Source organism: Abramis brama, assembly GCF_963993115.1.
Source record: "Abramis brama genome assembly, chromosome: 1".
Lineage (NCBI taxonomy): Eukaryota > Metazoa > Chordata > Actinopteri > Cypriniformes > Leuciscidae > Abramis > Abramis brama.
Genome location: NC_139963.1, coordinates 15,767,864 through 15,795,191, shown reverse-complemented (window position 1 = coordinate 15,795,191; position 27,328 = coordinate 15,767,864). Strand labels below are relative to the sequence as shown.

The following is a 27,328-nucleotide window of genomic DNA, read 5'->3' as shown; positions in this document are numbered from 1 at the left end:
TCAGCTTACATTCATGAGAAAAAAAAAGATGTCTTCATTGAAACCCGAGATATATTTAAAGTCCGACCTTCAAGCTTCAAAAGTATAGTGATCGTAAAAGAAATCCATATAAATCAAGACGTTTAATTCAAGTCTCCTAAAAAAAAAACTAAAAAAACATGATCGCTTTATATGATGAACAGATTTAGTTGAGGCATTTACTCACATAAACATTTAGCAATGCACATACAGTACATGGATCTCATCAAATATGGGAAACGGATACTCAAGTGTGTGTTCTTTGTGTTCTAAAAACGATTTTATTTTATTAATATTAGGTCAAAAAAATAATAAATAAAAAAAATGTCTAGTCTGGTACACAATTTTTAAATAGAAATAGGTTTTATGGGCTTATTCACACCATTTTCATGCCAACAACCCAACATTTTTTGTTGTTTTTTTTAGAAAATCGTCCGACAAATGTAAGCTGAGCTTTGTTCTTGTTTTAGACGCACATTTTTAGATGGAAATCTGCACTGAGAGTCTTTATAAAATGATTTGTATAAATCCTTATCCAGTAATCAGAAACGACTAGACAGAACACGGAGAAGTCATTACAATTCATTATTTAAAAGGTCTCTTGAGAGCTCTACTGGTACAAGAGTTGTTTATTGTGATCATTACTAATAATAAATATGTTTTTTTGCCGCTATTTTCACAGCAAGTCTAAGCAACGTCGTCCCGTAACTGTGGAAAAATCACCGTCTCTTGTGACTCAAGTTCTCCTCTCATGGGAACTGCTATCCCAGCGCTCGTCTCTTTCTGAGAGCAGTTGTCATTCGTGTAAATCCATCTAGAAACGGTGTGTTTGAAGGCCGAGAGTTTTGATTCATTGCAGACACGCCGGTTCTCTGTTTCATGTTCATTGTAGCTGGAATGTTTGCTGTTGTTGTCTTTGATAATACAGAAGCGTTGGATGATCTATGATCTATTGTATCACGATAACTGTCGACTGTAAAGCACTGGTCACGTCTCTGCAGTCATTGTCTGCCTGCAGCTTTTGTTCTTCGCAGTGGAAGTTTCTGTGTCTGACTGGGCGGCACCTACGGCTGCTAGGATCAAAGTCTGCGGGTGGAAACGCATCGCCCCTCCCATCACAGTTCACCCTGCCATTCACCTTCAATTACTACAACATTCACATTCAGGTGGCTTGACCAACAAGCTTATGAACCTCTATGAATCAATAAAATAATGAGCAGAGGATTTTACATTTGTCGACTCATCTTTTAGACCTTTTTCGAGGATTCCCACGATCATGGTAAACCTGGAAATGTCAGAGAATTGAAGAACTTTCTCAGGACTTTTAAGCCAGAAGCTTAAAGTTTTTAGGTACGCTCAGCTCCTAAATATTGTTTTTTTTTTTTGTGTGTGTGATTCTCCTTAAAATCCCTAATCAAAAGTCACAGAAGTCCTTGGTTAAAAGGGCATTTGTCAATGCAACTTTTTGTATGTATTAGGGCAATTATGTTTTGGTATAGGCTATATTCTTGAGATTACATCAGTGCTTTAAATCAGGGAAGCCTGAACTTTTTACTACGATGGGCCAAGCTTGGTTGAGTATTTCAAAATATATTATACTACAATTCTAATTTATTTATATTAAAATGTACTTTTTTATTATTATTAAATTCACTTATATTCTCTAAATTGCAAAAAAAAAATATATATATATATATATAAATTAAAGATAATTTAAAGATAAATTAGAAATGGAGATGTTTCAATTACATGTTTTTTTCCACCTGACACAGCAGGCCAAATCAAAGGTAATCACGTCTGTGCTTTGGATCCTTTTATCAATATGTTTTATTTATGCAGACAGATTTGAACCTATATCTCTCTTTTTTTGAGTGCCTAGGCCTTGGCTCAATCTTACATTACATTAATATTATTGTAGGACAATACTAGCAGTGTTAATGAGAGAGCAGTAAATTCACAGAGAACTGTTTACTGCAGTCCACAGCATGTATTTCCTGGACACTGGGCCTGTAAAACATGGCTCCGTATAGGATGATTTACTCTTTGTTTGGCCTAATCTTTCTTTTATGGCATTGCCGCAGGTACGCATAAACAAACTCACATGCCACAAGGGCAGCTGATAAGACATCCGGGCTGAATCAGGGTCAGAGAGCAGATAAAGTTAAAGTGGGTCAGCTGAGGCACCCGCTGCTCTCAGGTGGCCTTGTGTGAATCATGTGACTTTGGACCGAGACTGGCTTCATGTTCTGGATCTCTGCCCCCTCCCCTCGCCTCATTCACATGGCCTCACCTTGACTTTTGATTTTTCTCAGAGGCTGAGTTTCACGACACAGTCTGTTTAGCACCACATGACTTGAGCTGGAGCTTTTGATGGCAACCACTGATATCGGTACGGCCGATTAATTGTTTAGTGACTTCGATTAATGCGAATTTTGTAGTTTATTTAGCTTAAGTAGTGATTCAAATGTTACGGTGTGCTGTGTTTTAGCCATAGAGTGCAGTAACTCGTAGACTCTTAGTATGTTAAAGGCCCAATGAAGTGCGTTGAAACGCACAGCATTATTCAATGTGTTGACGTAATTTCCACTGAAACAGAAAGACAGGGCGGGACATATCAAGCAGCTCCTCCCCTTTTTTAAAATAGCCAATAGCGTTTCGTTTACATCACAGCTCGGCAAATCCGACATTTGACAGCTTATGACAGCCACAGTCTAACTATTAATAGATTCCCATTTAGATTTAATATGAAACTGTTGCTAAAGCAAAACAGTGATTATAATCATGAAGATGTGTAGTTTGAAAAGTGTGTATGTTCGTACATCTCTTCTACTCGTCTTCCGAAATCTTTTTTTCTTCTATCACTAACTTGAAAACAGACTTCATTCGCCCCAATGGAAAGCATATTTACTCTGCCTGAATCGTTCCCTATCCCCTATAAAGTGCACTATGTGCCATTCACCATGTAGAAACCAGTAATTGTGTTAAAAAGTGACCGATTTCAGCAGCAGCTTCAGCATCTATTTATAATGTAGGGGGCGGAGCTTCAGATTCTAGAGAGGATTTGATTGGACAGAAAATCTGATGAGAAGCTGAAGTGCAGCGTGATGTCATCAAAATCACTGATCCATATTGGCGGAATTGAGAGACTAAGTTTTGAATGCTTATATCTTCTAAATGCGAAATTGTGTTATTGTTTTGGAGCAGACTAGCTTATAGATAACAGTAAGGCCAACATAATCATATTAAAAGCCAAAAAACATTAAAGCATTCTCCATCCTGTTGCCTTTAAACTCCTCCTCAAAAGCACCACCACTACCCTCAGCAAAACACTGTTTTAATAATAAATAAAAAAAACTCAGCCAAAATTAAACATTCACCCTCATGAAATTCTCAGAAAAAAATTGTTTATCTTCAAAACACAAATAAATATATTTGTAATGAAATCTGAGAGATTTCTGTCACTCCATAGAAGAAGGTCCATTCCACCAAAACTTTGACACTTCAAAAAAGTTCATAAAGAGACTGTAAATTAGGCTAAACCAAACCATTTTAATCAAGCTAGTTTAATCCAGCTGTTCAGAAGAGAGACAATCAGCTTTTATTGACTTTTAATTTGGCTTTTATTCATGTATAAACACATCAAATATGCTCAATTGGAGACTCAACCGTACTTGCTTGACGCTCAAGAACAAACCTTATTGGTTCTTCTGGAAGCTCATATACACTTGCGAGACACACAAGAACAAAACTCATTGGGCCTTGTGCGTCAAGCAAACACCCTGAGCTTCTGTTTTTGTTTTAGGGTTTTTTGAAACTATTCCTTTAATATCAGCCAAAACATGAATGTATTTATCAGCTTATCAGACCCAACCTTCACATCATGTACAGTAATAATCCATAGTTCTCTATTGGTTTGATCATTTTAAAGACCATTTGTGTGCGACATGGTTATAAATGTTTTATAGATGTATATAAATTCACTGCATTCTCAGCTCGTGTTGTTTTGTCTTTGCCTCACTATCTGCTGACAGTAGTTCACACGTTGTGTTTAGTACTGTGAGAGATTGACCCAAGAAGTCATGTGACGGAAGAGAGAGACTGTATAATTGTTTCTATGGAAAACACTCGTTTTTATCTTCTTCCACATCTACACGCATCAGTCCCCAGGGCAGGGATAAAATCTCTTTGCAGATGTCAGAGAAAATTCTGTCTCTGCAAAAGCTCGCTGTCTGTCGCTCCGTCCGACCATCAAATCCATTTCTTAAGGATGCTTAAGAATTGCCTCTTAAATAAGTGTTGAGTAAGTGTGTGGTGGGTGGATCCTTTATATAAAGTGCTCTGATTTATGCCGGAGGTTTTGCATTTTAATCCCCATTTGATTACAGTGGGAAAGAGCATGCTGGGAGAAATATCCGTGCCGGCACAGCGTGTTTTAATTACAGTAGCTGCTCCGAGGGAGGACTGTTCTTGGAAAACAAGGCTGAGGGGGTTTATTAGACTGGGGAATACTGAGGATTATTATATTAAAAAACAATGGATGTATTAATGGCCTTTGTGTTGGTGTTGGAGAAGCTGATAAGTGTTTTTCTCTCTCCTTAGGGGTCGTCCTAATGGAGATCTCAGACGTCCACCGGAAAGTCAATGTAGAACTGGAGGAGAACGTGAGTGTGTCCTGTTAAGTGTGTGTTTGTGTTTTGTTTCCTTGCTGTAAACACATTCTTGGATGACCGAACACATGCTCGGACTCACCCAAACAAACGATTGCCATCTGCAATTTAACATCATATCAAACATCCCATTTCCCATAAACCTCATTCCTGTTGACGTGCAGGCAGTCATATTTGTGTAAACTCCAGGAACGAGTGGACACACCTACTGCGTGTTTGGTTGTGGTTTTATTTTTTTTATCAGAGCAGGTTTAAACATGCCTGTTGATGCACCTGAGCCCAGCACCTGATGATGACACGGACGATCCTGCTAGAGCACTGCTGACTCAAAAACAGGCCACACAACAGAAGACAGGCCATGTTTGAACAGCTCTTTCTTCCTCGTCAGTCAAATCTGATGTCATTCTCACAAATCTGATAACCCGTTAACATTCCTAAATGCCTGACAAAGAAATAGCTTGGAAACAATTCTGATAACATTCCTAACATTCGGATTTGTTGTTACTTATATAACTGATAGTGTTATTTTGCTAGTTTCAGCCCGACGCAGTTATCATTTTCACGTCCTGCGCCAAGTTGTTTAAATAGCAAATGCATTTGCGCCCATTTGTGCGCCCATGGGCGTGCTGGTCTGAAAACGAGGTGTGTTCAGGCGCATTGTTGGCACGTTGCTATTTTGAGGCAACAGAAATAGACTGAGCCATTGACCAACTGAAACCTGGTGTAAAGTCAATGGGCCAATATTATTTAATATTATTTAAAGAGCGCGTTAGTAATGTGCGCCTATAGGCGGGTCCACAACACTTATTAAACTTCTGCTTATTAAACACACAGGGTCGTACAGCAGCACACAAACATGCCAAATATTAAAATGAAAAGGATTACAATGTAAAAGATTGTTATTGTGTATATAAAGATATGGTGGAATCCGGCTTGTCCCGTAGATGTTCTGCTTGCGCACTTTTACCTCACACACGAGCAGTTTCGTTTGCGCTCTGGAGACGGCTTCGGTCTTTCCCCTATCAAATTCCGTCATGTAAATAGCAAATCCGCCATGGCGCGAGTGCAACTGGCTTTTAAAGGGAATGGGAGATGAGACTCTGACTGATTTAATGCACGTAAATCCCAAAACACAACCATTACTCATTAAGAGAATAGGGACAACCCTTTTAGACCATGCGCCGACCATTTTTCCCATCGTTAAACTAGCAAAAGCGGATTCGGACACACCCTAAGTGAACTTGTGCCATGCGCTTTACACCATGCGCTTGGATCGTTAAAATAGAACCCACAGCGTTAATATACATTTTAGTACATTTAGTGTAGTACACTATACTAAGTTAGGCTACATATTATGACTTAAAGGGTTAGTTCATCCAAAAATGAAATTGTCATCAATTGCTCTCTCTCTCTCTCTCTCTCTCTCTCTCTCTCTCTCTCTCTCTCTCTCTCTCTCTCTCTCGCTCTCTCTCTCTCTCTCGCTCTCTCTCTCTCTCTCTCTCTCTCTCTCTGTCTGTCTCTGTCGTTCAAAACCCAATAAGACTCTTTGGAACACAAATTAAGATATTTTTAATATTCTCTTATCAATTTTGTCCTTCCATAAGTCCACAAAACCAAAATTTCAAAGCTTCAAAAAGTTCATAGAGACATGATAAAAGTAATCTGTGTTAATTGAGTGGTCTTATCCAAGTCTTCTGAAGAGAAATGGTCAAATTTATGTGATGAGGCTTTTATTCAGATATAAGAACACAAGTCTTAGTTGAGGCACTTTGTTGAATGGGTGTTATAATTAAATGAAAATAGTTTATAATTTAATCACCACTGGGTTTTTTTGTTTTGTTTTTTTCTGGCACAAACACAATGAGGGTTGAAAGAGCATCTCAATTAGGGTTACATTATTTATTTATTAATTATTGAAACGTCATTTACTAACCATCATGTCATTCAAGACCTCCTTCCATGTAAAACAAAAGTAGACATTTTGAATGATGTGCTGGTCGTTCTTTTCCATCACATAACAATGAATGCGCACTGAAGCTTTCAGGTTTTAAAAAGGTTTCAAATGCAAGATACAAGTGTCATTGTCTCGGATGTTAATTCAAGCAGCTGCTCTGAACATGATCTACCTTTCTTAGTGAGATTCTTATCAAACGGTTGCTCTGTCATGACAGTAGGTGACCTGAAAGAGAAAACCTAACATAGCATTTGTTTTTGCTACATAGTAGTTCTATTCTCTATAAAATTACATCATTTATTTAGCTCACTTAAAGTGATTTATAACAATAAATAAGACCAGCTGAAATATTCATTGGTATATGACAAATGTAAACCACAAATGCGTTCAGTGCACTGCTTACTGCAACTAAACCCACTATAGACTGTCTAGTGTAGTCAGCTTGACTGATTTTACCGGGGGCATTCGTGAGAGTCCAGAAGTCTGTGAACCACAGGACTCAAACTATTGTGTGAAACTTAATCTGCAGTGACGGCTTCAGTGACTATAGCGGGATGGGTGCGTTCTGATATTGTTGCATTGCTGCTTTGTGTATAATTTATTCAAAATTTTAATACGCTTTGTTTTCCATGCTTCAAATTACAAATCTGCTGTCATATTCACCCAAGATAGAGACATTTTCTTCCCTTCTTGAGATTTCAAGCGTCTGACGTCCTTTTCTATCCCATATTGATTGACAGGGGTCTGATCATTGGCTGCTTTTATACTAGTGTCCAGTTGCACAGATAATTACTATTATCAGCCAACACTGATGGTTGTGAGGATTTCTCATTATTTGGGGGATACGAGGTAACCGATGATGTCGATTAAATACTTTTATTGAATCTGAATAAAAAATAAAAAAAACATATAAAATAAAATAACCTTCTTTATTTAAAGTAGCACACCAAAATTGGACAGAAAATATATTAAAATAATATTAAATATAATTTATATTATTCTTCATTTAGTTCTATGCAACCGAATCAGATTTAACGGTGTAATTTTTTTTTTTAACCAATTTTCAAAATAAAGTATAGTCCTGGAAGGCTATTATTATCAGGGCTTTTTGAGCAGATAGCGGGGAGCGGAGCAGTGAACGAGAGGGTAGCTTCACAGCGGCAAAGTACAAAAATGGAAAATTGGAAACTGAGCACAGCAAACTGGGTGCCAGTCTACTCGGCCAGAGTCGCTTCAAAGTTGTGCATCTTCAGAAGTGGAGCCACTCGCAAAGTTACAAAAAATGCTGAGAGCTGAACAGTGAACACTGAGGGCTGGCATATTTTCTGCCTTTTTTCGCTTTCAGCCAAAAACTGAAGAGGCTGAAATTTTGGTGCCCCCCTCAGAAGTTATGGTAATTATTTATTGGTGAATTAACCTAAGTAGGGATGCACCAAAATGAAAATTCTTGTCCGAAACCGAAAATGACTTTAAAAAATATGTATGTTATTCATTACAGTAATTTAATGAATATGAATTTTAAAAAAAAATCAAGCCAATAAAATAAAATGACCACACTTTTATTTCAAGTAACACAAAAATTGGACAGAAATAGGCTTATATTAAAATATTAAATATCAATGTATTAATATCAATATGTTATTTTTCATTCAGTTCTATGCAGCAGAATCAGATTTAACAGATTTTTTTTTTGACAAAATAAACTAAAGTAGTCCTACAAAGCTATTATTATGTAGCTATTATACACACACAGCAGAACGCGCTTCGAAGTTGCAAAACATGCTGAGCCAGAGTGAAACCTTGTCGCTGAACACGGAGGGGCGGGGCGGCATATTTTCGGCTTATATTTTCGGCCTTTTTTCTCTTTCGGCCAAAAACAAAAAATGCAATTTTCGGCCGAAAATTTTCATCAGCCGAAATTTCGGTGCATCCGTAAACCTGAGGGTTAATCGTCTAATCAGAAAATAATCCGTTGATGTATGGTTAGATTAATCGGTTGAAAAATAATTGAAAGATTAGTTGATTAATCTGGAAAATATTGAACAATTGAACAATAATCGTTAGTTGCAGCCTTACTCATGTTATTACAGGTGCATTTCTACGTCAGATCTACAGGCTACTGTGTTGCATAGTAAGCAGAACCTAAAAATACTCCTGTAGAAGAGTGCAATGATGAAAGGAAAATGTCTTGAATGTAGGGCAGACGCATCTAAAACACAACAGTGATTCCACTCGTAACAAATGAAGCATTTTTCTGAATGAAGACATGCATTAATGAAGACGTGTCAGTGTCAGGAAGTGTAGGAGTGTGGGATTCTGTTTTTAAAGAGGGGTAAAAACAGATTAGTGGAGCAGAAAGGAGGGAGAGGGGTGGGCGGGCGCACTTGCAGCCATGATGATGTTGATGCAAGCGCTCTCGCCCTCCTTCATTAGGTTGGTGTGTTAGTGTGCGTGTGTGTGGGTATCCCTCTGTTTGTCTGTGACTCATCTCCTCTCTAAGCACTTTAGCTTATACAACAACAGTAAACTGCCTGCCGACTCACCCAGTTGTCTCATTTTCTGTGTGTGTGTGTTAGGGATGTGGGATGTATATCGTCTGCGATAATATCATAATTGTTGTTTTTAAACAATGTGCAGTCTGACATTGAGTATGTCCCTCACTTTGCAAAAACCAAACAAAAACACGCCTAGACTCCACGCACACACTGCTTGATCTTGTCTTGTCGATTTTGGTTAATCTGCATGTGCACATTTTAGAGTGCACTCTCACTGCATGATTTACTCTATTAAAATGCAGTAAAAATGCCCCTGTATTGAGTATTTGTCTTTTAGGCTATGTTTATATCATATGATAAAGTTAAAGTCCCCCTGTAGTCAATAAATTCATCCCTTAAAACTCATCTTTGATCACCAAAATTTCTTCATACCTTTAAAACCGCTTGAATGTAACTCTACACCCTTGCCTCATTTAGTATATGCGATTGTAAAATTGTAATAATTTAACATAATAAATTATGCATAGGCTACATTTAATTAGGTAAGAATATTATTTGAAAATTTAATTTCTGTCATTGCTACAAACTGACCACATATGAAGAATATCAAAAACTTTAGGAGTCATTCCTAAACCTGCCGAGTTACTAGCACAATAAACACACTCAGCAAAATATCGTCTAATTCTCGTTATCGAAAAAATCCCAGAAAATATCAAGATATCAATTTTTTGTCAATATCGCACACCCCTAGTTTTGTGTGTGTGTGTGTGTGTGTTTTATCAATGTAGGCATCTCACCAGCACACCTTCACACCCAATCATTATCATTCATTACCATAATCATTCATCATTCATATCTTTCTCTTTCTCTACAGTTCAGACGGTTTCATCGGGAGGTTATTTCAGAGTTGGAGAGGAAGACGGACATGGATGTGAAATACATGACGGTGAGCTGCCTTATTAATCATTGATAGGGAAGCTACTTGAAATATTGACAAAAAGTAACTACATTGAAGCTATTTTAAAGGGTAAAGGTTGTTTCTAATTTAGTAGCTATCAAATAATATCAATTATTTACAAAAGTATTTATGTGGCACAAAATCTCTGTTGCAAGTTGCAACAACATTTTTGGATTTGAACAGATTTTCACTTTTGTTCAAAAGTGTGTTTTTTTTTTTTTTAAGAAATTGATACTTTTATTCATCAAAAATGCATTAAATTGATAAAGTAACAGTAAAGATGGTTTCCACAAAAGTATAAAGCAGCACAAATGTTTTCAACATTGACAATTATATTGAGGTTTGTTGTTCTGGGAAGAAGGAGGCGGGAACTGGCGAACGTTCAAACACTATAATCATAAACAAAACAAAAGTAAATGCGGCAGCCCCTCATGGACTAACCCTAACCCTAACCCAAACAATTGAACAGTAGTGTATTTACACTAAATGCAGCTAATAAATTAAACTACATTTAAAAGCAGACATATGACAGACATAAATATATAGTTAAAACTAATGGTTTGAAAAGTTTTCTACTAACAAAAGACCTAAAATGTGCTGAAGGCTCACACAGTACTTGAAAGTAGCTGACTTTAGACTTAAAGTAACTCAGTTTCGCTACTGAAGGGGAAAATACCATTTCAATGTCAGTTTTTTTTTTTTAAATCAGAGCAGTTTTTACAGCAAGTGCCACAAGTCAGTGTGTCACAACAGTGTCAGCTGCAAACTAATTTATACAAACTAAATTGAAAACCTAGTAGTAAACAGCAGTATTAACTTTTTTTTTTAACAACAAAGATTGTGATGAAAAGCCATGCAGGGTCTTTGAGAAGCACTTGTAGGAAATGAATATGTAAATTGTTACTTTTTTTTCTGGCCTAGTTTGCTTACATGAATTGGACTTACCAATGCTAGAGAGGCAGAGGCGAAAGCATGTTTGCATTTGACTAGTGCCTCTGCATTCTCTGTTATAATGCTATGTGTGCAATACAGTGTGACCTAAAAACACTGTGTGTCATGCTGGTAGTTGGAAAACATAGCTGGTAACAGGAAAAGGTTGATTATTTTCATCACGGCTACTGTCACGCTTTGTCACATTCCCAGTACTGGTGTCCACTTATGATAATTTGCAGACGCTTGGGAAATGTGCCTAAAAACTGCATTTTCTTGGGAATGAGAGATGGGAATGAAAATCAGACAGGCTCATGTCACACTATTTGTTTCCTGTCTGCATCTAGAGCAGAAGTCAATCAAACTCATCTTTGCGCTGACACGCCATGCGTGTGTGAACACGACTCCCTGTCCCTGAGTGACACTGATCCAATACTGTCTGTCCACAGGCCACGTTTAAGAGATACCAGACCGAACACAAGATGAAGCAGGACTCGCTGGAGAGATCGCAGTCAGACCTGAAGAAACTCAGGAGGAAAAGTCAAGGAAAGAACTCTTCGAAGTATGAGAGTAAAGAGAACGAGGTATGTGTGCTTTTAATAACACGTACATACGTTACTATGTACACGCACATTTGTTTTTATTTTTCAAATCCACAGATAAGTATTACTGACAAAAATTTCATAGGACTCTAGTATTCTTTACAAGTTTAATAAATCATTAATAATAGAAATAAGTTGTTAATCTAACCCACAATCAGTTATTAAATTGATTGACATGCTTTTGATTATTGAAATTTGAATAAAACAAACAAACGGTATAAAAGCATTTATTCAAACAAAAAACCTGTTTTCTTTCATTTAACGGTCATTATAAGCAGGCGTGCACATAACTTTTTTGGTCTGGCTCTCATGGGAGCACCTGGAGATGCTGCTTGGTACTCACACTTTACGCGGCACATTTATCCTACAATCACTTTCCTCCTGACTGCTCTCCTCACTATCTTCTTTTCTCTCGAATATAGTAGATGATGATGATGATGCTTTTTTATTTTTATTAATATTAATAACAGACAACAGCAGGAATATTAGGCTGCTGTCACTTTAAGACCGAATGCATGGACCCAATATACTGAGACACATCCGGTTTCCTTCTCAAGTATTCACTTATGACATTACCGTGAGAATACTTGCAGAGACGGGTATTTTGGCATAATGTTGTGTGTATGTGTCCGTTCAAGCGCAAGTAAGGAATCAATTCGGTGTTCATGCGATGGTCAAACGCACTTCATGGTCAAACTGTCCGTCTAGAGAAGTATTGTTGTAAACACAGTTGGTTAGTTGACATAAACGGGTTACCAAAAAGTAATTATGACAGCCATAAATATTACTATTGTAATTTTACAGTTGTTATCTTAATAAAATTTTGGCCAAATTCTGCAGCCCTACAAACAGGCACATCAAACCAGGATTTTTTATTTATTTATTAAATCACAGTCACCGTTTTATCAGAATCTAATCACAATTATATTTTTCCCCCAAATCCTGCAGCCTTAGGTTTTACAGTATAAAAAAGTGTTTCACAAGGCACTGTTTTGATAAGCAAAAAATCCCACAGCACACCTCTATATACACATATAAAGAAAAATTGCACAAAGCTGCATTACTTCAAATGGCATATTAATACTAGAAATTTTATTAAAAGTAGTACTCACATTGAATGTGAAACTTAAGTCAGGTAGGAACAAACTTTTTTTTTTTTTTTTTTTTTTAAAGATTAAACTGCGTCAAAGTTGGTATTGTGGCTTTATATATGGTCAGACACTTTTTATGTGTCATTATAATATCAACATTTTCTGAAAATCAGTGCACATTACGTTTTCATCAACTTACAGGATATGAAGTTTATCGTAGCTATATGGGCACTCAGTTGTTTTTGAAATCTCATAATCAGAATGATAGAAAAGGTGAAGCACTATGCACAGGATATTTAACACCGGACTAAGACTATTCTCCGCTCTGCAAATACAAAAAGCTTTAGCTTTTATTGACATAGTGTTTCATGAGTAAAGAAAACATTGTACTTACTCAAATATCAGTTCTTTGTTGACCCTTGCATTGCAAACAAGCGGAGATCTCCAAACTGTGTGCTGCACTTCATTCACGATAGAGGCGGGTGGAGTTATGAGATTGTTTGAGGAGCCAATGGAGTTACAAGGTTTAGTCACAACCTCTTTTAAATGCTTTTTATTGGTTATATATTTGTAAAACCGACATAAAGGGTGACCAATAGCATTCATTTTATTAAACATAAATGATGAAATTTAGAGACACAAGGTTTCGGCCCAACACCAATGATATACTCTTATTTGTAGCATTTATTTTTTCTTAATTTTTGGAATTTGATCATTTTCCACAGCACACCTGACAACTTGGGAAACACTGGTGTATCTACCACTGTCTGCTCGAACTAGTTTTTTGTTCAGAATTGAATGGGTGCATGGAAAAACTTCCATGTAGCAATAATGGGATGTAGCATTGAATGCATTCGGATGGGATTAACTTTACAAGGGTAGATGGAGTAATGTGATTTTACCACAGGACGTCTGTAATACTAATGGCCAATTCACACGGGATAAGATATCTCAGTAAAACTAGCAGAAGTGGGAGAGTAACTTGATTTACACACCGCCGTCACCCTCCTGTCGTCATGTGTGTATTACGTTGCTTCCTGATATCATGTGCGCAAACACATATAACCTATTTTTATATATATAAAACAGTTATGTCCGGTCGAACGATGCATTAATTAACTTCAGATTGGATTGTGTTGGTAATAGGCACTTACCTAACGCTAAAAGATGTTTGTGCCTCTAAAGCCTGGAACACACCAAGCCGACGGTCGGCCGACTAAGTTTTCTCAGTGTGTTCCGCACCGTTGGCTGAAATTGGTCCTCGTCGGCTTTTTTCGGCTGATTCGACATGTTGAATCGCCGTCGGGCCGTCGGTGAAAGAGGGAACTCTGATTGGCTGTTCAGCTTAGTGAACGAGTCAGTGCATGAGAATAATAGCAAAACAGCGAGCAAAGAAGTAAAAACGGTACAGATAGAAGGCTGTTCTAATGTCACGTCATCTTACCTGAGTTTTTCTTGGCGAATATTTCAATATTAACACGAGAGGAGTGGAATAAAGAAAGTGTTTAGCAGGATTGATATTCAAAACGGTAAGCACGCGCTGCTTTGTTTACGGTTTGTGTATCTGCAACCTTGCAGCATCGGTTTCCCTTTTTGAATGACGAATATAGACGAATATATCTTCAGAAATAGACAGTTGTCTCATCCACACGCAGGTGCAAAACGCGCATTCTAGCATTCTAGTTCAAGTGCCGCTTTTTACCCTGACGCGAGGCAACAACACAGTTGGCTTTCATCAGCGCTAGTTCGTCAGCGTCAGCTTGGTGTGTTCCAGGCTTAACAAGTGCTTTCGATCTTTCTGATCTGAATGGTGTGAGGAAAAGTTTTGCCACAGACTCGTCCCAGCGTCTAGAACGCAAAAACGCTTTTTCAAGCGTCTCCATACTTGAAAAACTGCGGAAAACTACTTTTAAACACGAAATGATGAAATATTTACGTACATATTTACAGCGGGTCTATTCGCATGAGATTATTATTACCTGGGGTCATTTTTCCGGACCTTTTTACTGAAGGTAAAAGTCGCCGTAATCTTTACTGACATTGTCCATAAGATTACTGAGATGACACATTCGGACGGGACTAAAATCACAGAGGAGCTCTGGTAATTATTACTTTACCCCACCTCTCCATGGTAAACTAGTCCCGTCCGAACAGGGCTTTAGTTGTTATTATTAGTTAATATTTCTACATGTATTCAAGGTGTCAGCCCTATCTGGAATGCTGAACTGACCAATCAGCAGACAGGACAGGAACTGTCTATTTTATAAATATATTTTAATTATAGCAGCATGCTGCAAACCCACACCCTGCCACATTATCAGATGCAGACTTGTGTTCATATGCAACATGCTCATGAAGGAGCCGTTGTCGTTGCTTATCTTGAACGAGGGTGAAACCTCACACAAACACAACCACCTCCATAAACTCTCTGACCGTAGTGGTGGAGGATGGATCCATCCCCTGGATGAATAAAGTCCACTAGCAAAACAGCTGTACATGAAATCTGACCCTAATCTTCTGATCTGTAAACGGCAGGCGTGTTTATTCATCCGCCCTGAGCTCTGACTCTCTGCACAGTCTGTTTGTCAGGGTAGCCTGCAGAAATTAATTACTTTGCTCTGTGTGTCCGCACCCTGATGGCTAATGTCTCACCTCACCGTGGAGTTTACTGTCTCTCTCTCTCTCTCTCCGCCGATGATGGATGGATGTGCCAGTGACGCCGGTGTCTGTGATAAGAGACATGCCTCTTTCCCTTTGCTTGTTCCAGACAGCACATCATCGTCATCCTGACATTTTACCGCTCCCATGTTCCTTGTAATCAGCCTCTCCTGACCTCGAAGTCGAAATCACACGTTCAGCGATTCATTCAGACTAGTGTGCTAAACAGAAGGACGAGCCCTAGGCAAAGACTTTAGCTCAGTCCTGTTTCAGATTAGGGGTGTCGGTGCTATATTCATCATCTACGTCATAGTAGGTGCAAATGTGATATTGAATTTCTGCAGCAGTTCACTAAACAAGAAGTTATACTTCCATTTTAGACAAAATATTGTCCGTTTCACGTACAAAAAGCAGAATGTTTTTTTACCAACATGCGGTAAGGTTTTATTTTTGCGTTCATACAGACCGTTAATTGCTTAGTTCGTAAATACATAAGCGTTTCGAATTAATCGTTTGTAACTCCACTGACTCTTTTGCTGCCACCTACTGGTGATAATTTTAATTTTATCTTTCCTTTTTACTATATTACTACTTTTAATATTGTAATTATTTTAAAACATTAAACTCATAGCAATATTTATGCAATTGTGATATCTTGTTTGTTTATAACCGTTCACTAGATTATTACTAATGATCGTTTGGGATCATTTTATTAAATAGTTTATAAATATAATATGAATGCGCTATAACATAATTTAAGATGAATAATAGAAAGTGCACTTTCCAAAAAAGAAAAGACAGTGAAGTGCGCAACCACTGAATATACTGTCAATTATATATAGTAAATTTAAAACTGAATTAAAACATAAACTAAGTTTTTAATGGGATAGTTCATCGTGAAATTGACATTTTGTCATGAAAATGTTCAAGTTTCTATCTTCTGTTGAACACAAAAGAAGATATTTTGAAGAATGTTGGTAACCAGACAGTTTTTTTTATTTTATTTTTTTATGTTTAATTACCAACATTCTTTAAAATATCTTTTGTGTTCAACAGAAGAAAGAAATTCATACAGGTTTGGAACAACCTGAGGGTGAGTAAATGATGACAGAATTTTCATTTATCTATCATCTATCACTTTTAGTCTGTTTTTAATAAATATTAGTCATAACTATCACTTTCAGACTTCTGGAATATATTACTTGAGGCTGTGAATCTGTGATCCTAATCTTTTATTCCTGTCATAATGAAATGTCCTGGAAAATGATCTCTGAAAAAGAGTAGGAAGCCTATAAAAGTATTAATAAAAAACAAAAACATTTTTGAACAGAATAGTTTGCCCAATGTTTGTATGTTGACTATGTATTTTTATGCCTATCAGAGCATCATATTGTTCATATATCAGCATACTAATGTCAGACTCTGTATGAATCAGTTGTGTGGCGTCTTGTTGTTCAAATCCGTTTCATGATGGTTATAAAGGCAGCACGGTTTTGGAAAAGATATGTGGTGATCCGTGGGCATCTGTCTTTTCGAGGTCTGCCCGTTTAGGCAGGAATGGTGTGTTTTTCATGTCTTCTCCGCCGTGTGTGGCATGTCCTCTGTTTCTTTTACCTTCCTCCACGGGGGGGAGAATGAAGGTGTCCATAGCAACCGACTTTATCACGGGTCTGTGATGATAAACAAGACAAATAACACACATACGCCCCTGTCCATCTCCCACGGATCATCACAGCTCTCTGGGACGTGTTCGCTCGGACAGATACGCTGGTGCTTTTAACTCTGTGTGTGTGTTGGTCTGTAATGTTGCAGAAAATGCAGCTGTTATCTGAGCTGACCAGACTGTTGTGTGTTTGTGTGTGTGCACTATAGCCAGACACACAATGCACATATGTAAGGGAAAGGCCCTCATGTTTCCTCAGTGCGTTTTTAAATCTGCCCACTTCACACTCAGAACTATATATTTTTAAAATTGACTAGTCAACTAGTTTGTCTTTAGGAAACACTGTGTAATTCTGTCTGTGCAGTGTGAATAGGCCTTTCACATGGGTCTTTTAAAAGACTTAAAGGGTTAGTACACCGAAAAATTAAAAATGATCCCATAATATACTCACCCTCAAGCCATCCTAGGTGTGACTGACTTCTTTCAGCCAAACACAATCGGAGTTATATCAAAGCTTTATAATGGGAGTGAACGGTACCTGAGTTTTTGTAGCTCAATAAAGTGCATCCATCCATCATAAAATTAACCCATACGAGGTGGGGGGTTGTTGGTGATTACTAGGGGTGGGGAAAAAATTTGATTCTTAGATACATCGGACATGGACGGTTCTGAATCGATTCACAAATATCAAAAAATCGATTTTCTAAATGTGTTTTTTTTTCTAATAAAGTAATATTGACGGAACTCTGAAGCGTGGACTGTGGCGTGTGCATAACAGAGACGCACGGTGGCTGAGCGCGAAATCCGAACGGCACCCTCTTCGCTAAAAGCTAACGTATGGAAAATTGGCATAATTTCATTTTTGTATGAGAGCTGCTTTCTGTATAGTTTAGTTTTCACATCAGTGTGCTGTAAACAGATCTGTTATGTGTACGTTATACGTAGGTTTACTGTACGGCCCTCCACAGTCACAGTGCAATGCCAGTCACAAAAAAATACATTTTGACTGTGCTCTCTGCAGATGTTCATTTACTTTTTTTGTACAAGCTGTTTTTGATTGTGGTATACAGCAACAATTTCAATTCATAACTCTTTATTATTTAGTTGTGTATAAGAGCGGCTTTATATGTTACTAATTATTCATAATATAAGTCCACAAGCATTATGTTTGTATGAGAGCTGCTGGTTCATCATTTTTGAACGAAAGCTGTTTGTGATTTTGCTACAGCAAAATGTTTTTTTGTTTTTGTGTCTGAAGGATTATATTGCTCATTGCACATAACAGGAGGATGTTGATTTAAAAGTCTATTATTAAATGTTAGAGATTCAGAATATGCTGAAGTTTGTATTCATTGACTACAAGTTTGCTGCTAGTACAGGCACACATCTCTTTTCCTGTTGGTTCTTTGCAATGTTGGGACATATGCTGGCAAATGCAACCTTACAGTTGACTTGCCAAATCACTTCCATTTGTTATATTAATAAAAGATATTGGAATTCTTAATGGGTCATTATACTGTAAATACTTTGCTTTAAAAGTACCAAGTAGTCACACAAAAAGATGCATCGATAATCGTTTTAGCATCGCATCGCACTCCTCTGAATCGTAATCGAATCGAATCGTGAGGTGCCTAGAGATTCCCACCCCTTGTGGTTACTGTATGATGACTGAAATTGTGAAATGGCCTTAATTGCTAAATAAATTACAAAATGCTATGTTTTCTAATACAACTCACGGCGCCATCTGTGGGATGCTATTAGCATGTTAGCCAGGGTTCAAAGCACATTGAGTAATTGAAACGGTGTCACTCAGCAGTTGCCCAGTAACTTTTTTTTCAATGAATTTTGACAATGCATGGTGGTGAGAATGTGATATGGCTTAGTGATGTTGTGATGTAATTACTGTATACAAAGTATTGTCTGACACGCTGCACGTTTCTGGAGCATTCATTCATTTTCAGTTTCGCTTCACAGTAAGTGCTACTCTGCAAGTGCTGTATGTGTCGCTTATAATTTGCAGTTGGGAACGCAACATGTGCCAGTCATCTTCGTAATGAGAGTAGTTGTCATAAAATAAATCTGTTGTCAGCAAAGAGAAGCATTAAGTCTTCCTGTGGTTTAACGTCTGAAAGCAATGAAATTAAGACAACCATTAATGTTAGTTTTGTAATTTTACTCTTGCTCTATAAAATAAAATAATAATGATGATACTAATTATTAACTACTACTACTAATAATAATAATAATAATAATAATAACAATTCTGTTTTATTATAACATTTATTGTATTATAATATATCACTATTTTGATTATTAAATACTCATTTATTTTATTTTACAGTACAATAGTATGTATTACTGCAATAGTAAGATATTTCTTTATAAATTTAATTAAACATTTTTAATACTAATAATTGCCATGGGGTTTTCCCCTTTCTTTGTCTTTAAGCTGATCACATGCCTGATAATTGTTGAATTGATAATCGTGATTATTTTGCTAAATATTACAGATGCAACTATTGTTGTCATTTGAGAAATGTATCTTTACGTTTCATCGGACGTATTGCACTTTAACCTATAAGCACAAATCAAGACAAGGTCAACTCATACGCATGCTTTATTCAACCATGACATGACTTGATTTCATCTAGTTTTCATATTTATTATAGGCTATTTGTCATATAAATTAAAGGGATACTCCACCTTTTTTTTCATATTAAACTATGTTATTCCCTTAACTAAGACGAGTTGATACATACCGCTCTCGTCTCAGTGCGTGCACTAAATCGCTCAGTCTTGCGGCGAAACTTTGTTAGCCCAGTTCATTCAATATGTACCAAACACCTCCACGTTTTCCCTAATTAAATACAGTTACTCGCGTAGTGTAACTCGACCTAGGACGGTGACACAAAACAAAACATTGCGCTTTTCTAAGCGTGTAAAACAATTGATATTGATATTGATATTACTGCGCCGAAGTCGAAGTGCTTCCAAGCACTTGCTATGGTATTCCGCCATACAATATAGTTATCCATTTTACACGCTTAGAAAAGCGCAATGTTTTGTTTTGTGTCACCGTCCTAGGTCGAGTTACACTACGCGAGTAACTGTATTTAATTAGGGAAAACGTGGAGGTGTTTGGTAGCTTCTCTGCTTGGCACATATTGAATGAACTGGGCTAACAAAGTTTCGCCGCAAGACAGAGCGATTGAGTGCACGCACTGAGACGAGAGAGGTATGTATCAATTCGTCTTAGTTAAGGGAATAACATAGTTTAATATGCAAAAACGGTGGAGTATCCCTTTAACACACTCTCTACATTATGAAAACTGGAAAACAGTGAAATTCCTAATAATAATTCCAAAAATGTTTTTCTTTTAAAGTCAACAGCAAAAGAACACTTTGTATTGTCACACAGATGTTGCGTAAGTGCATTTATTCAGCAAACACAATCAAAAACAATACACAGGCCTAGTCGAGATCCATGTTTGGGTTTGTCACAGTTCGTCACTGAGAAGGTTTGATGGCAGATTTAGTCGCACAAACAGTACAAGCGGCTCGTGACAGAACACACAGACTGACTGAACGACACTTTCATTTAAGCAGAAGATCTCAGTGGAGATCGCTGAACTCCAGCTCACTTGACGCTTCTTCCGCAGTGTGGAGAGAGTGCATGTGTTTGGTTGCCAGATCGCAAAAATTAAGTAAAACAAAGGGCAGAAAATGGATCCTTTTTACTCAAAAGCTCTGATTGGGGGATTTAAACTCTTGACATCTGACAAGTTATTTTTTTTAACTACATTTTAGTCTCATATTTTTCGGCAGTGATATTGTTAATATAGTCCCAATTATCGTTTAATGACTTAGTCATGGAAAAAAGGGTCGTTGAAGGACATTTTTCCTCATAGATTTCATTAACGAAGTTAATAATATTATTTATATTTCTGCTGTTTCACCTGCTGTCAGAGAGTCTTGCATTTTCATTCAGCTGGTGGATTGAAAAGAAGCCAGTGTGCATTCTGAAAATCTAATCATAAGATAATACTTTAAATGAATATAAATATAATCTTTTTGATTCATCCCTTCTTTTTTTTAAAATGGTTCAAAGGCTGAAATGTGATATCATTTTATAAAAGTTTTAGTTTTTTTTTTTTTTTTTTTTTTTTTTTTTACATCTGTATTATTTGAACTGTAGAGTATTTTAAATCGTAATTAATATTTGTGCAGGTCCTAAATTAAGCAATAAGCCCCTTGAAGCCGTGTTTTACAGTGGATTTAGAACAGCTAAGGGCCGTTGTTAGGCACGGCATAAAAATATTCATTTTAATATTTATTTTGTTCATAAAATAAACACCAGCAACAAAAAATGTAACATTATAACAAATGTATTCCTCCGCCAAGCAATGTAATTCAAAAGAGGTTGCTAAGCAACACATGCAGCAACAAAGAATCACAAACGGGCGCAGTGATACTAATGTAATGCGGTCACAGGTGTGTGTTTGTTGAGTGATTTACAACAGCTTCGAACGCGGCTCAACCAATCAGAATCAAGGACTGGAACTATCCGTTTTATAATTTCATTTTTAAAACCCTGCCTTTTAGTTTTTCTTAGTGCTTCTCGATTTAAAGAACTTCCATTTAAAAATATTGAAGCTAAAGCTAAGAAAAATCAAGACTAGTTGATTGTCGGACAACTATCTGACCGTTCCTACCCTGCCCTGCTGTCCAGTGGATGGTTTATTTGTGGATGGCGGTGGCCTGTTTAAGCAGACGTGATTCAGAGTGACTGGAAAATGTTGGCACACAGAGGAGGAAGTGGATTAAGATCAGCTGTAAGGACCTCGGGCCTTTCCCTTGATTAGGAGGGGTTGCCCACACTGCCTCTTCCTGCATCACAAGCCTTTATTGTTTTCAGTCGCCATTTATAGCCGTACCTGTGCTTGAACAACAACAGAATAAAAGGCTGGCCCTTCCTCTTCATTAACAATTGATCCAAAGGTTTAATGCAGACAGGAAATGTCGTGGCAGGTGTAGCGTGTAGATTACGGCCCCCGGCTGTGAGTTGGGACTGTGGTGTTTACGGTTTTGTGTAGAATACCTGACCTTGAGTCACCTGATGAATGAATGAAGTTATCACAAACATAAATGATGATTTTGACTTTGCGCTATATTTTCAGCTTCGTCTTGCAAACTTTCACAAAACATCAGCCTATGGACTAAATGTCACCGCCTCCCACTGTTTTAACATTGGTCTGGTGTCTTTCAAAGACCTTTTGCTCATACTAAATGTTGTATCATGTTTCATAATAGCTAGTTTACCTTGAGTTGGTCAAGTTGAGGTCAGTTATGTTTTATACAGGACCAGGTCACTTGAGCATTTACAGAGACCCCATTTTTCAAACATTTTCAAACTCACAAATGTCAAAGCATTTCAGGGTTAAGACCTTAAACAAATTAATCCTATTTATTTACATGTACTACAATGCATTTATTTTTAATGTTTTTTTAAATGTTTTTAAAAAAAAGTCTCATCAAAGCTGCATTTATTTGATGAAAAAATACAATAAAAACATTAATATTGAAATAATATTACAATTTAGAATAACTGTTTTCTATTGTAATATATATTAAAAAGTAATTTATTCCTGTGATCAAAGCTGAATTTTGAATTCACATGATCCTTCAGAAATCATTCAGATATGATGATGATGTAATAATCAAGAATCATCTCTTATTATTATCAATGTTGAAGACGGTTGTGCTGCTTCATATTATTGTGATAATTCTTTTTCATGATTCTTTGATGAACGTAAAGTTCAAAATCTTAAGGACTTAACCTAACTTAAATTAACCTAACTTTTTTACTGTCACTTTTGATCAGTTTAATGCATCCTTGCTGAATACAAATTTTTACATTGCAGTTTATGCTTGTGTAACTTGTTAATGTCCTTTTTTTTGTTTAGAAAAATACATTTTCTGTGGCATCTACCCACTTGATATAAAATGCAAATATATTCCTATTTACAGTACCTATTTTGCATATTTTCTTAATTTGCATATTGCAGTCAACATTTAAATTTAAAAGAATAAATTCACAGGATGCTCCAGATGTCTTTATAATTTTGGGAGAGATGCCCAAACATGATTTCCAAAAAGTAGCTCTATGGAGATGAAGTGGTTAAGAAAGAGACACACACACACACACACACACACACACACACACACACACACACACACACACACACACAGGGAAAACATGACATAGACCGAAAGCTCAAAGATGAGTGAAAGCAAAATCATCGCGACTAGTAACAACAAACCAAAGCAAAATCTCTATTTTTTTATTTTTTTTTTGCTATGACAAGCAGTGGAGTTGGAGGAGGGGAGGGATGTGGCTTTCATTCATCAGTGACAGATCTCTGTGTCATCTCTGAGGAGTGGAGATCTGATGAAACCCATTGTGAGATGAATGCTGTCTCACGTCACCTGCGTTATGCCATCATGAGGGTGTGTTCATGTGAATACGCCTGCACCGAACAGCCTCCACAGGCTACATACTTTACTTTACTACATGCGTAAGAAAACCACACTCATAGTTAGTTTGTGTGAAGAACAGACCAACATTTGAGTCTTTATTCACTGAAAATCAGCCGCAGTCACGCTCGTGCTCATTCGAACTTGTCAACTTTCAGTCTGTAGTTGTCATACCTCTTAGAAAGTTTCCCTTGGCAATTACGTCATGATTGCTGACAACTGAGACCATATGTGACCCTGGATCACAAGACCAGTCACATGTCGCACGCGTATATTTGTGGCAATAGCCAACAATACATTATATGGCTCAAAATTATCGTTTTTTCTTTTATGCCAAAAATCATTAGGATATTAAGTAAAGATCATGTTCCATGAAGATATTTTGTAAATTTCCTACCGTAAATATATAAAACATGTATTTTTGTGAGTGAATGCAGCACAATCGCCAACATAAATGGACAACTTTAAAGGCGATTTTCTCAATGTTTATTTTTTTTTTGCATCTTCTGATTCCAGATTTTCAAATATTGTCCTATCCTGACAAACCATACACCAATGGAAAGCTTATTTATTCAGCTTTCATGGGATGTATACATCTTAAGTTTATAAAATTGACCCATGTGACTCTAACCATTATCTTTCATTATACATGAGATATAAATGCAGCTCCTTTGACACTCGCTTCTATCACAACGCCTGACATTCAATCTCGTTGTTCTTTATAATGCTTTCACCAAAAAGTGTGTTGTCATCTTCACAATGCCTTTTTTTTTTTTTTTCTTGAAAGCCATGATCACACTTGACAGCTGATAAGAACCTGCGACCTTGTTCTCTTTGTTCTCTGCAGTGTCTTGAGACTCTCACTCACCGTCAGATGGACATGCAGAAGTTCATCGCTGACGGCTGTCGAGAGGCTCTGCTGGAGGAGAAGAGGCGCTTCTGCTTCCTGGTGGACAAGCACTGCAACTTCTCCATCCAGACCACAGCTTTCCATGACAAGGTTGGTTACTTCAGTTAAAGGTGCCCTAGAATGTGTTGAAATAATATTTTAATTTTGTCTCTGATATCTACATAGAGGGTATGGCTTATTTAAGGGCATTTCAAATGTCCAGATATGGTTTTACAGGTCCATTTTCAACCCTAGAAATTGGCCCTAGAATGAAATGGTCTGTTTTTACCTTATTTGGAAGGGTCATGAATAGTAATGAGGAGTTCTGCTCTGATTGGCTGTTTCACTGCGGGCTCATTACAGTAGCTCAGAGTGACAGCAAACAGGTCCCTGATGTCCAGCGTGACAATGGAGAGATTAGGCGTTCAACCGTACATCAGAGTCCAGCACGGGTCCGATTTTGTAAATCCGCACCCGTTCGTACCTGCAGTGCTTCAAACCGCATCCGACCTGTTTTCCGACAGCAGCACTAATTAAAATCCGCACCCGCTTCAAATAGAACCGACACCCGACCCGCACCCGAAATAAAATACGTTTAGCCAATCACATTATAGACACAATTACAAAAATGTTTATTGCCAGGTCATACAGAAGTTATTACACGACAATTAACACAAGGACAACTTCAGCCGAAGCTGTCAAAAGGCCGGTAAATGAAGAACATGGCTAACGTTACCACAAAACTGAGTAGCCTTATCACATTTTACCAATCGAACAGGCTACAACACTATATCTGCCACGCAATTTCGTCTAGCCTACATCTGACAATGTTGGGTTCAAACACGCCCTGCACACCACACATACTGAACAGTGTTACATTTGAAAAATACTGTTCGATAGAACTGCTTTGTTACCACAGTTATCTGCGTGCTTCCTCAGCGATGAAGTTCCACATTTGCGGCTATCCAACACGAAAATGCATGCAGCAAATAAGCCTTTCACAATATTTCCTTTAGATAACTCCAAATTTCTCCCACACACATGCATCCATCTCGACGACTGCAAGCAGATCGCGAGTGCGCGGTTATGATGAATTTCTAAAAGTGAAAGTAGCCTAGGTAACGTTAGATCCTGGGAGGGCGCAGTTCCGCCTGGTATTGAACATGGGCTGGCATATGCAAATTTTTGGATATTTTTCAGGGGTGTTTTTCAAAAACGAGATTTAAATAAGAAGGAGAAAACAATGGTGTTTGAGACTCACTGTATGTCATGTCCATGTACTGAACTCTTGTTAACTATGCCAAGATAAATTCAATTTCAAATTCTAGGGCACCTTTAACACAACTAAGGCCGGTTCACACCAAGAACGAGAACTCTAACAATGACTAAATAAGCAAAATGTTGTGTTTATTCTAAACTGTTAGAAAGTTTATTCGGTTGCACACTTTATTGGATGGATTTTGATTGGCTGTCAAGATTTTTATTGTCCACTGAATCGCTCTGAAAATGATTCCAGCAACATATCATTCCTCTTGTGTCGTTATAGTTATGGGGGTGATGTGGACTCCACTATTCACTTAGAGCAATTTTTAAAACTTCATGGTTATCGTTAATATTTTAGTTATCATTCTTGGTGAGAATAGGCCATTTTTGCTCCCCCAAAACAGGGACCTATTTTGTTACTAGGGCTGGGTAAAAAATATCGATTTCTCGATTTTAATCGATTCTCATTTTTACGAAACGATATCGATTCTTAAATCCCAAGAATCGATTAGTCATCCTGTTTTCAGTTGATGAATGAATGGAACATTGATGCGCGCATCCCATCCAATAAATCACAATAATCTTTGTGCTTTGTTATTATTGATATGAAACAAAGTCTCAGATTTCAAATTACGTCCATTTTCTTACGAAATTCAAAAACATAATTACCGTTTTGGCGCTGTGGCGTGAGATCGCTTTGGCGCAGCTCAGCTCAAGAGAAGCAGCAGCGCGGACAGCACATGACCTTCTCTTCTGCCTTAATAATATCAGTTACAGTGCGAAATAAACATGAATGAGCATCTGAAAGTGTGTTAAAAGATAGAGTACAACTTATCGAAGTCCGTATCATGTCACATGGAATCGCTCAATCAGTGTTTCAACCGTGGAAAGACGTTAGTAAACAAATGTCATGTAACGTCACATTTACCTCAGAAAAAATTATCCAGTGACCATAAACTCGTTAGTCAGCTAGAAAAATTAACTCTAGAGAGGAGCATTTTGTTAAATATATGCACCATATTACATATTCATTATATTTTTTTATGTTCTTCAATATTTAATGCATGTTTGAATAAATCTGTAAAGTTTTTTATGACAGCCACCATTTAAATTTTTATATAATTTCATATAACTTTATTATTATAAAAATAAATAAGTGTATTTTAAGTGTTTGTATACAAATCAGTTAATTTTTACCTTCAATATTATAGTAGGCTAATGAAGCCTATAGGCTACAACTGACTCCCATAGTTTACAATAATAGTTAAGAGATTTGTTTTCCTTGAGAAAATTTGCAATGTATTGTACCTGATATCCAAAATAATCGATATTGAATCGAATCGAAATCGAATCGAATTGTGAAATTTGTGTTAATACCCAGCCCTATTTGTTACAGTTGCATTTTTATTTTATTTTTGGTCTTGGTTTGGTTCGCTTTTGGCAACATTTCAAAGCGTACCAAAATGTTTATGCAAGTCACATGCAAGTAAAACTGTCTTGTGATTGGTCAGAGTGCAACTGCTCATAGCGTCATCCAGCAAGATGGATTGATAAGTTCACTCCTCAGGCTCATCTTTAGCTGTCTTTACACACACTTTTACAAATG

The 27,328-nt window shown here is 37.2% G+C and overlaps 1 protein-coding gene across 2 annotated transcripts in view; it reads left to right on the top strand.

Moving 5' to 3' along the window:
* The window catches only part of baiap2l1b (BAR/IMD domain containing adaptor protein 2 like 1b), a 119,854-nt gene that overhangs the window by 73,134 nt on the left and 19,392 nt on the right, over window positions 1-27,328 (top strand). For both annotated transcript variants that reach the window (XM_084130724.1, XM_084130723.1), the window contains 4 exons: window positions 4,618-4,679; window positions 10,009-10,080; window positions 11,472-11,606; window positions 24,418-24,570. In XM_084130724.1, coding sequence (XP_083986850.1) covers window positions 4,618-4,679; window positions 10,009-10,080; window positions 11,472-11,606; window positions 24,418-24,570 — 422 coding nt within the window. The remainder of the gene's footprint in view (window positions 1-4,617; window positions 4,680-10,008; window positions 10,081-11,471; window positions 11,607-24,417; window positions 24,571-27,328) is intronic.